General features: G+C 37.6%; 1 protein-coding gene across 9 annotated transcripts in view; it reads left to right on the top strand.

Annotated features, from left to right (window-relative positions):
- The window catches only part of kdm6a (lysine (K)-specific demethylase 6A), a 51003-nt gene that overhangs the window by 15748 nt on the left and 23026 nt on the right, over window positions 1–12229 (top strand). For 7 of the 9 annotated variants that reach the window (XM_089133158.1, XM_039676316.2, XM_039676315.2 and 4 more), the window contains one exon: window positions 3469–3589. In XM_089133158.1, coding sequence (XP_088989284.1) covers window positions 3469–3589 — 121 coding nt within the window. Of the gene's footprint in view, window positions 1–3468; window positions 3590–9134; window positions 9207–9275; window positions 9314–12229 lie in introns of those variants that run through there. The other 2 variants (XM_039676319.2, XM_039676318.2) reach the window with 2 other exon arrangements.

Genomic DNA, 12229 nt, shown 5'->3' with positions numbered 1-12229 from the left:
TCAGCATCATCAGTACACCAGTTGGGTCTGCTTTGCATGTGCCCGCTGCAGGTAAGGCTAAAAGCGAGTACCACCTCGAGCTTGGGCCTCAAGGTCGATCAGAAATGCGTCACAGCTCTGAAACCTTGTCGAGCAATCGACTGGTACCAGTCAAATGTAAACCTGGGGACTTCATCGATGTTGAAGGTGGTGTCTACGGATGTCTTCAGCTCGGGATGGGGAGTGCTGCTTGAGGGCAAACCATTCTTTGGGCAGTGGTCAGAACAGGAGGAAGTTTCTACACATGGAAAGTTTCTACAATTGTCTGGAAATGATGGCAGTCGACAACGTGCCGAGGCGTTTTTGTCCCCAGAAAAAAAAAATCACCTCACCTTGGTCTGCTCGGACAACATGTCAGTGATGGCCAATATAAATCACGAGGGTGGCGTCAGGTCCCGAAACCTTTACAGGCTGACGGAATGCCTCCTGGTCTGGGCTCAACACAATCTGTGCTCACTGAGAGCAGCATATGTGCCTGATCACCTGAATTTGGGACCAAACAGACTTTCCAGAAACAATTTTCCAGCAAGAGAATGGTTTCTGCACCCGCTGACGGTCCTACTGCTGTGGGAGACATTTGCCAGAGCGCAGGCAGACCTATTTGCGTCCCAAGAAAACGCACACTGTCCAAAGATGTTCTCCAAGAGCAGGGATGTGCTGGCTCACGTCTGGCCCCGCATGCTTTCCCCCCAGTCTCGCTCTTGCCTCAGGTATTGGAACGAATCAGGGAAAAGGGATGCTCAGTGTTACTTGTGGCTCTGCTATGAAATAAACAGGCTTGGTTCCCAGTTCTGATGCAGCTGACAAGCACTGCCCCATGGCCAATACCAACGAGGAAAGACCTTCTCTCTCAAGCCAAGGGCTCAATTTGGCATCCTCGCCCGAAGCTGTGGTCTCTACATGCATGGGCCATCAACGGGTACCTACTAACCTTCCGGAGGGAGTGTTAAACACGATCACGAGGCTTTTCATCTCTAGACTGTGGGGTTACGGAAGTTCTCTCCTTCCTTCAAGAGCTACTGGATAAGGGCAGAACCCCATCCACAGTGACTGGCCAGTCATGGAAGCCATGAAAGTTGCCCCGTTCGAGCCAATCCATTTATCAGACATGAAACATTTGTTGTTCAAGATTAAGTGTTTCTTATGGCTCTTCCTTCAATGAAACACATAGGGGATTTACAATTGCTCTCAGTAAGTGGATGTGTATGGAATTTGGGCCAAATGACTCAAGTCATACACAAACCAAGACACGGGTACGTGCCTAAATCCCTCAACACACCGTTCAGGGCTCAGGTTATTTGCCCAGTCAGGGCATTAAGAGCTTATTTGTCTCGCTCGTCTGTTTTCTGAACGTTTTTCGTTTTGTTCAGCGGACATACTAAGGGCCTAGCCCCATTGAAACAGAGCTTATCTGAATAGTGGATGCTATAGCTCTGGCCTACACTATTAAAGGCTTGCAGTGTCCTTTAGGTGTCAGAGCACACTCCACAAGAGGCATGGCCTCGATTACCTAGCAGGATATCTGTATGGCGGCTGGCTAGGCCTCCCGTTCTACATTTTATAAGGTTTTATAACCTAGAGGTCCCCGCCTTAAAGGCATGCAACATGCTCTGGTTCGCTTCGGCGATGAAAAAGCAGATTATATCAGCCCATTGAGATGTATTTGAAGAGTTTGGTTCCAAAACGCGATAAACGCCATTTAAAAAAAAAAATGAGTTACTGCAAAAATCTGTTTTGTATCTGGTCAGTCTTGAAAAGTCGATGTTTAATTTTATGTAAAATGCGATATCCGCCGTGTTATTATGTAATATTTTCTCCCTTTCTTTCCAAACTGCGACAAACGGCAGTCTCCCTTCTCTGCGAAATGCGATACATCCGCTCAACCAATCACAGCAGTAACGGCAGCGCTTTAACTCCAGCTTCCTAGGTTTCCTCATCTATTTTGTACTTTTCGATCAACAAACAAATAAAAAAATGAATAATTTTGACAGCATTGGTGAACCTGCGGAGGGTAAGGCATCCTGCATGGGTAAACGTGACATCGAAATCGAATCATTTACGTGAGGAGATAAAGAAGATGAGTCACTCGGGAGAAGGAAATGCCAGCTGTTGCTTGTTCACACGACAGCATCAAACTTCTGACACACTGACCCCAGGGTATCTTTTGAAAAACTTTCAGTTGTTTTATTCAAAGTCAATGAAAACCGAGCAGGACCAAGCCATTTTACAGCTGATCGCCGTCAAAAAAGTTCAGAGGCGACGTCCCAAGGTTGACAACAGCGATATGCAGAAGTAACGTTAGATCATGCTTAATAAATCATAATTTATGATGTGCTCATCTTATTTAATGTTTTAATTAAGGTGTTGTTCATCCATGAAGTCATGAATGAAAAACGTTGAACTGTTAAAAAAAACGTTGTTAGTTCCTGAAGATATTAATGTATGAATGAATGCATAATTCATGCATTCATTTATACATGAATTCATAATCCATGTACCCTTACCGTAAAGTGTTACCGAATATTATTATATTAAAGCAATTGATTTATAGTATGCACAAGAAAACAAATTCAATGTGTATAAAATTTTATTTTGATTTATTGCATTTTGGGGAAAAAAACAATCTGTTTTTATAATAAATCTTTGAAAATATATTATAATAAATCTTTTGAAAACCTGGATTTAATTTTTTATTGTTATTATAACCTACAAATGCTATGTGAAAATTTGAAACAGAAAATAGTGGTTTTCATCTTCCTATTTTCTTGCTAAAGAAAACACAGTTTTACTCAAATTCATCAAAATGGATTTATAGCGTTTTGGGACCAAACTCTTCATTTATACAGTAGGCCCAGTCTCGGCGGGACGTGACATAGTGGGCGAGAAGGGCCCTCATTGGATCTGACGTCACCAAGGGCCTCTCTCGATAGGCTGCTGCAGTTGCAGCAGGACAGCCAATAGGCACGCGATCCGTCTTGCCTATGTCTGCATACTGCCGCAAAGCATTTTCAGTAATTCAAAATTAAGGATAATTTTTAGCTTTAATATCTTGTGGAAAAGATGTTTTCCCCGAGCGCAAGATATTACACAGTACTCGTTCCCTCTTCTAGAGAGAACCGAGGTTCGTAACGGAGTACGTTTTATACAACATTTCAATAAATAAGTTAATGTTGTGATATATTTTGCACACAATATTGTCTCTATTATAGAGGGAGATGGGTTACAAAAGTGTCAACCATTAGGCACAAATGTTTCACTAGCCTTTCCATGGCAGTGATGCTTCTGCTGCCAGCTTTTCTTTTTAAAGCACATGGACTATTTAATTTGCCTTTTCACACTTCACATTTTATTTCACGTTGTGTTCACATGAACAAAATTAAGGTTGTCCTTCCTTAAGGTTTCTTTTGTTGTTGTTTTTGTCTTTCGCAGGGCAATAAAGGCATTTCAGGAGGTGCTTTACATTGACCCTAGCTTCTCAAGAGCCAAGGAGATCCATCTACGACTTGGCCTGATGTTTAAAGTCAACACAAACTATGAGTCAAGCCTCAAGGTATGTCTAGTAACAACTCTGTCTCTCCATCTATATTACGTTTATGCATTTTGCAGACACCTTTATCCAAAGCAACTTTATTAACATTTTATCTATTGCATTCCCTGGGACTCAAACCATGACCTTGGCGTCTCTAGCACCATGCTCTACTGTTGGAGCTAAAGCTACAGTTTCCGTATTTATGTCAATTTTTCCGTATTTATACAGATTACAGTATTTTCCACTGAAAAATGATGACCCATGAGAGCTGCGTATTTCCAAGAAAGAGAATCTCTTGGTTGGGGAGGAGGGGGGAAGTGCAGGTTACTGTACAATGTTTGAAAATGCAAAATGGCCTTAAACAATTACTAAATTAACTGCAAAATGTCACATTTTTCTAATACATTTATTTCATGCATAGATTGCTTCTTACAACTCATGGCAGGACCCAACCATCTGCGGGTTACCCTTAGTATGTTAGCTATGGTTCAAAGCATCAATGAGAGTTAAAATGACGTTAAAAAGGGTTACTTGGCAGTTGCCCGGTAACTTTTTTTTTTAATGAAATTTGTCAATGCTTGATTGTGAGAATATGATGTCTTCGTGAGCTCATCACATTGCAACGGTTCTGTTGTAATAAATATGTACATTTATTGTCTGATGTGCTGCATGACATGTTTGAGAGTATAGTAACAGCACTATGTTTTCAGTTTCGATTCAGAATAAATGCTATTCTGCACCTGCTAGTGCATTTGCATTTGGGATCTCAACATTCATATAAGAATCGTTTATAAATCTGTTGTTCTCAACAAAGAAATGCTATAAGATGTCCCTGTGGTTTTCTGCTAAAATAAAATCTCAATGAGTCAACGTTGTATCAGAATTTTACTGTTCTGTAAAATGAAAATAAGTGTTGTGGTTGTTGTTGTTGTTATTATTAATAATAATTATAATTCTGAAATGATATTAATAAATATAATATAAATAATATTAAATTTATTATAGTAGTATAGTATTGTATAGTATAGTATAGCATTATTATTATTAGGGCTGTCGAGTTAATGCATTCACTTAATTAGTTATTAGCGATGGACCGAAATAAATTCTTGGTCAACTGAAAATTCTGGATGCACTTAGCTGAAAACTGCATTTGTTTTTTTTTTTTTTTTTTTTTTTTTTTTGTGTGCTTTTTTTAAATAATTGTATTAATATTAGACTTGAAAATTAAATTTAATAATTTTAATGATACAGAATTTAGAAAAATAAATTAAACCCAACAAGAATAATTGTATTATTCTTAATTCATTTATTTGCAACAGAATCAGATTTAACAGATTTAATTAAGATTTATTTTTTACCAATTATCCAAATAATAAAGTGCTACAAAGCTATTATCATCAGAGCATGTGAGCGAATCAGTGTATTAGAAATTTCATGTCTGCCCATTATTTAAGCGAAGTAGGGCTGCCCTCAACTAAAGATTTTTCTAGTCTACTTATAGTCGTTCAGTTAAGGGATTTGTTGACTAATCACACATTTATGTTAATTACCAATAAATGATAATGAGTCTTTAATTGCCTATACATAGCCTAATCAGTGCACACATAAAGCTTGCCACAGTGCATTGTCTAAAGTAATAATTATGAATGTGTCGTGAAAAAACAGCAAGGAGACTGTCTGAACGTTTTAATAATTTATTGATAAACTAGTGTTTTCTATGTTTTCGGCTGCAGTGATGAAGTTGGCGATGCTGGCTAGTCATCTCCACAGAATACTGCTCACACCTATATACTCATTTCATAGCATAATCTGAGAATATTTGTTTTCTATTTGAATCGATTTATTTAAAAATGCACATCTCAAGCTTTCGATAGATTTATTTCTTATGTCTGTGTGGAAAGTTGAGGTTCTGCTGAGTCACGCTGAGTTTCGGTTTATTTTTTGCCCCGCTCAAGTTCACAAAGACCAAGACTGCAGAAAGGGCAGCCTGATTGTTTTCTTTATTTTACAAAAGCACAATGTTTAGTATATTGTGAGTGCACACAAATAAATTCCAATTACGTATTAGGCTACTCTTGATGTGAGACCAAAAATTATGTAATATTTTAAGTTGTGTGCCGGCACATGGCATGCAGTGAGTTTGCTAGTAGTTTTCAGCGGACATTTATCTAGGTTAATGTGAGAATGAGCAGCCATGTAAAGTTGCTACTTGCATGTTTCAAATGATAAGCCATATTTATGTTCGATGAATGATAGGCAAATGTTTGGATTTCCTGTCCCTCACGGACTGCGTTACTTCGTTATTAAGTTTTTTTTTTTGATCGACTAGGCCTCTTCTAGTCGACTGAAAATTAGTTTACTATTAGGGGGCAGCTCGACCAATGAGCATAACGTTTTTCCAATTTCCTTGAAATTGTTAACAAATGCTATTAATATGGTTTACCGTGTTTGAACCTGGAGCATTTCCTTAATATTCATTCAATATTTATCTGTACTTTTTATATTGTAGAAATCTATACATTTTATTGTGATTTTTGGTTATACTAGGTTGATTAAGCAGTAGGGGTGGGGGTAAAAATCAATTCTTAGATGTATCACGATGCATACGTGGACAATTCTGATTCGATTTAGATATTTATTTATAATAACGTAATATTGACGGAATGGTTAAGACAGAACTCTGAAGTGCGGAAGTGCAGTGCCCGGACCGTCTGTGCCGTGCATATAACACAGACACGATAGCTGAGCGCGAAACCCAAACACCCTCCTCATTAAAAGCTGAAATGTGGAAATATTTTTGCTTCTGAAGTTGAAGGGGGAAAGGAGATGGTCAAGAGCCACACTAGTTGTAAGCTTTGTTGAATAAAACTAAAAGCCATATGCCACGTCTTCACCCATAGGAGGAAAACACTCGGCTGTACTGGTCGTTATGTTATTAATAGGGCTGGGACAACGCGTCAACATCATCGATTACGTCAACACAAAAAAAATGTCGACGCAAAATATGCGCGTCAATTCGTCAGACCCAAAACAAAGATGGCAGCACCGGATAGTAGTAGCAACACGAGTGGTTCCACAAACTATCAGAAGTGCTAGGCGGCATGCACTCTTTCCTCTAAAGTACACTTCACACACAACCCACATAAAATGTGCGTCAATATCGAGTTCTCTTTCGGGATTGAACGAACCATATCACACCAATTTTGATAAACTGTCGAGTGTCAGTTTAAACAGTCAACTGCTTAAGGGCACCAGCAACAACTCTTGAGCCTTCAGTGCTAATAGAAATGCAGGCTATAAGTCATGCTTTTTGATGATATTGTTTACTGAGTGATTTGTCAAGTTCATGAGGTTTATGACGTTAAATCTTCTATCAGACATAACTGTAAACATTGCACAAATTCGATTTATGATTGTGGTTTTTACTTGTCAGTCAAACAGTCTCTTCCTGTCTAATGCTGGGTACAAGATAATTAATTGTACCCACAAGAGTTAGAGGACACGCTGGCCCTCTTTAAAGGTTTAGTTCACCCAAAAATGAAAATTCTGTCATTAATGACTCACCCTCATGTCGTTGCAAGCCCGTAAGACCTCTGTTCATCTTTGGAGCACAGTTTGAGATATTTTAGATTTAGTCTGAGAGATTTCTCTCTCCATTGAAAATGTATATACTGTATACAGTCCTTGTCCAGAAAGGAAATAAAGACATCATCAAAGTAGTCGATTACTAGTTGTCTGTTTTTTCAATATTGGCTAATATTAGAAGCAAATTATATTAGGCTTATTATTTACTTCTTACAAAAGCTTACTTTATATTTGTTAAAATTATAATTGAAATTGTTTATCGGCTGTAGCATAAATGTGGTAATCAGTTCAAGTTTCCATACTTAAATATCCCTGTTATTTAATTCTGAACTTTTTCAATCATCATAGCTGAATTTGTCTTACTGCAGGTTATGCATAATGGAGAGGATCTGTTTATAAATATTAATGGGTAGAATTCATAACACTATATGGCTGCTGTAAGAATTTCCGCCGTGTTAAGATGCTTTGAGTGGCTTTATATATATATATATATATATATATATTAGTGCTGTCAAACGATTAAAATATTTAATCGTGATTAATCGCATTAATGTCATAGTTAACTCGCGATTAATCGCACATTTTTATCTATTCTAAATGTCTTTTGATTTCTTTTTGTTACATTATTTTTTTTCTCATTTTAATGCTCTTGTCAACATGGAAAAGTGGATCGGCTTGTTTAGTGCAAATGTTTTTTTTTATTATTGAAAATAACATTAGTGTTCAATTTCACACTAACATATATAAATAATCTCTCTCACAATGTAACACTGTCTATCAATAAAAGGGTGAAAGAATACTGACGAGGTGCTGATATTGACGAGGGGGTGGAGAATTCGCTTCATCTGTGTGTGTGTTTGCTTGGCCATCATCAAGTGGTGTTTCAGACTAGACGTGCTGCGATGATGATAGCTCAGTTCACAATGACAAAACACACTTGGTCTTGTCAATGGGACAATTTGGCAACTTTTTAAAAGTAAACTTTCCATTAAGAATCTTAGGGCATCCATTTCGGCGTCTTGCACTCGTCATCCACTCAAAACGTAACGCTACTATTTGGCCTGCTTGCAAGCCGAAACGAGTGTGTGCGGCACAAAACGTCCTCCCCTTGCTCTCTGAAACCCATTCATTTCAATGGCTTGCGCTGCGCGAGGACGTTTTGTTGCTTATTCGACCAAAGCGGCAGTGGTTCATGTGGGTTACGAACCGAAAGGTTGGTGGTTCAATCCTCGGTTCCACCTGACCAAGTGTCGAGTTGTCCATGAGCAAGACACCTAACCCCAGCTGCTCCCGACGAGCTGGCTGGCGCCTTGCATGGCTGACACTGCCGTTGGTGTATGAATGAGTGTATGAATGGGTGAATGTGAGGCAAATGTAAAGCGCTTTGGTGGCCATTAGGTCTATGAAGGCGCTATATAAATGCAGTCCATTTACCATTTACAAAGCGCAAGCGGATCTAGCTAGAACGGAAACAAAACAACAGGCACGACCGCAAACACACGTTTGGGCTTGCGAGCCGGCTTTGACGAGCGCGAGACGCCGAAATGGATCAGGATGCATGCCGCATCCTGTTGCAAAAGCATGTGAAAAAACGACAAAGTTTGCTAGGACAAAAAGACTGTTAATCGCGCGATAAAAAAATAACGCCGTAAAAACGCGTTAAACTGACAGCCCTTATATATATGTGTGTGTCCTGAAAGCATGTTGGTTCCATAGAATAGTTTTAATGCTTGCTGATGTGATGCACAGAACAGTCTGCTGCCTCTTCTGTCTTTTCAACTTGTTTTTCCCTATTCACTCTTGTCACTCTGTCCCGATTTCCTGCAGAGAGCGAAAGCTTACGGCAGGAGAGAGCAGCGTGTCATCTCTCAGCTGCTGCCGCTGCTCTCTTGAATAGTAATCAGTATTAGAGAGAGAGACGCACACTGGTAATCCTGCTGCATTATCTACTTGCCAGTCGAGAGCCATAGAGAGAGAGAGAGAGAGAGAGAGAGCAAACGTGTAGGAAGCAGTTGGTCAATGGAGACCAGCTCAACACAAAGGGCTTGCTATGGTCAGTAATCCGTGTTTTTGTTTGCTGGAGGATGTCTGTATGAAGCAGATAGGTGTGTGTGTATGATTTCCTTGTTTCGACTGACAGCAGTGATGATTCGTTGGCATGTAAGTGCTAAGATTTTTTAATGCTTTACTTGGAATGGTAATTCATAGCAAAATTCTCTCTTGGTTGCACCATTTTATCTTTCAATTATTCTAAAATATGAATTTGCTGTCTCTGAGTGTAGTGTTGTCTGTTCATTTGACTCCACTGATTGTTTTATAGGCAGGCTGTAAAAGTGTTGGAAGTCCTTCTGTAATCGTTTTTTGAGGTTTGTACGCTGGACATCAAATTTAGGACATTGTAATGCATGGCCACTTTCCTCAGTTGTGAATATGCAGCTGGATGGTTCCTCTGTGCTAGGAGGACAGGTTTCAGTGCATTATTTAATAAGGGCTGGTTTCTTGGTAACATCAGCAGCTGCTAGTTCTGGGCAAAGTGTTTGTGATTAGTGTTGTGATCATGCTGCTCACAGATGGTTTCTCTGTGTCCTGTGCCCATCTTAATATACAGCAGTAGCTGTCTCTGATCCTCTTGACCTTGCTGTTTCCTCTCGAGTCAGAATAATTTGGTAGCTAATAGCTATGTATAAAATAATAGCATTATAATAATGGCAACCTTTCCCCCCACTTTCTCATTATCGTAATGAATCATGTTTTTTTCTCTCTTTTTTTTAAAGGTACTGTAAAAATATTGTAATATTAAACACGCAAATAAGCATAAATTAAAAACAGTACAATTATATTATAATTGTAAACATGAAATTATGGTAACGCTTCACAATAAGGTTGTATTTGTTAACATTAGTTAATGCATTAACGTGAACTAACAATGAGCAATAATTTTTTACAGCATTTATTAACTTCTAATGTTTGTTAATAAAAAATTCACAGTGCATTAACTAATTTTAATAGATTCCCCTTTTGATCTAAATGTTTTAGTAAATGTTAATCATTTTTGACAAATTATTAAATGCTGTAAATCCCAGTGTCAGCCCATTGAGTAATACCGGTACGTTGGCAGAAACCTCTAAACACCACTTCCCTTTGCCAGCAAAAGCCTCCAAGTTCAAATAACCAATCAGAAGATGCAAATCGAATCATCATTTTAAGATGAAAAACGGTGTTTATATGAGCTCGCTTTCAATTGCCTGGCTGCAAGTCTGTTTAAAGAAATTTTTAAACTAAAGATGGAGGAGTATGATAAAACGAATGAGCCTGTGGTAGTTTCCGTTACTGTCAAGAGCAAAGGTCATCAACCTCATATTTCTGCCCGTTTTAAGGCTAAAGAAAAGCGTTACAGTGGCAATGACACGCTTTCGTGAGTAGCATCTAAACACAACAGCGTTTCGTGTGCTGCTGTAAGAAAGGCATTTCAATAACTGACTACTGAAACTACTGAACCTAAACACAGAAGCCTGGAAAAAAATGCTAATTTAAAAGAAAAATGTTAGATGCACTTAGAGGATTTGGCAGCTGAAGTCTTCATAAATAGTATACCCAAGCAAAAACTATTGTAACTTTTATATAAATATATATATATATATATATATATTTTTTTTTTTAAATAAATAAAATTAGTAAATTTTTAAATGCTTTTTAATAAATGAAATGAGTTAATTATTAATGCTATTAAAAGTATAAGTAAATAATATATGGAAACCTCAATTAAAAAGATCAAATAAAATGTTGAAACAATGAAGTGCATTACAGGTAACTAGACGTGGCCTATAGCACTACACTGCGAGGCTTAATGCACAGAATCTAATCATGTGTTTTAAAATGGTTGTCAGTCAAAAACCAAGTAAAAAGCACAAGCTCACTGAATTAGCAATTCCCATAAAATAAAATAACTGTCTAATACTGTACATTGATTCCTATATGTGTTGTTTATACTTGGTTGTGAGCATGCAGAACTCACTCACACACATAAACTGTGGTGTTTTGAACGATTCTGACTCACTTAAAGGGATAGTTCACTTTGAAATTAATTTTTGATATGTTTTAGCTTACCTCAAGGACATCCAAGATGTAGTTGTCTTTGTTTCCACAGTATTTTCAATTTTGACATTTTTCAGTCAAACCGTTGTTGTCTGTCAGTCATATAATGGAGGCTAAGGGGGTCCACCATAAAGCATGCACAGAGAAGTCAAAATTAAACATGATTTAATGACTCATAAATGTAAGTACACATTGATGGCCTAAGACACGAAACAAGCGGTTTGTGTGAGAAAACGAACAGTATTTATATCGTTTTTTTTTATCGACCGATACCGATTATTTGAATGATTATGTGCCTGAGAACCGATATGCAGAACCCGTTATTTATTTACTGTTATACTTCTTATACTTCTGACACAATTATTACAACACAAATGAACTGAAGAAACCATTTTATTTATAACAATCACTCCCTTGCATACAAAAAAAACGTGTTATATTTATACACAATTTCTTCGCCTCTTCAGCATCTTTTTTTTCTTTGCCTCTTCAAATATAGTTGATTCGAGTGATGTATCTTTAAGTGGTTCCACGTGTTGGAGGTATTTTTTTTTTTTTTTTTTGCAGTAGACTTTTGACTCCATGCTTGCGTTCATTTGGCATTCTTTGCAAACTGCCACCCCTCCCACTGACTGAGTGAAGTCCATTCTTCACTTTGATTTTTCCTCTTTTCAGTCATCTTTTCAAGTGTTGAAAGTTAGCAGTATTTCATGTTAAATTAAAATCTTCAAATTACAATAAAAACATTTATATTATTACATTATATAATTTATATCGAATTATACATACAATTGTACAATGTTTACAATAGGCAAAATAAATGTTAAGTCTAATGTTTTCATATGGAGGAAATAATTGACAGGGGAGTCATATCACATTTGCAGAAATGTAATTCATTTGAAACCGTTTAAGGTTTATGTGCCGTTTAATAGGGATAAAGTAAGAGCGAGGAATAATTCACTGGGTAATATTAATTCACTG

This window comes from Pimephales promelas, chromosome 7, assembly GCF_988280905.1.
Source record: "Pimephales promelas chromosome 7, fPimPro1.hap1.1, whole genome shotgun sequence".
Classification (NCBI taxonomy): Eukaryota; Metazoa; Chordata; class Actinopteri; order Cypriniformes; family Leuciscidae; genus Pimephales; species Pimephales promelas.
The sequence above is the reverse complement of the archived record's forward strand: the minus strand, read 5'-3'. Positions and strand labels throughout refer to the sequence as shown.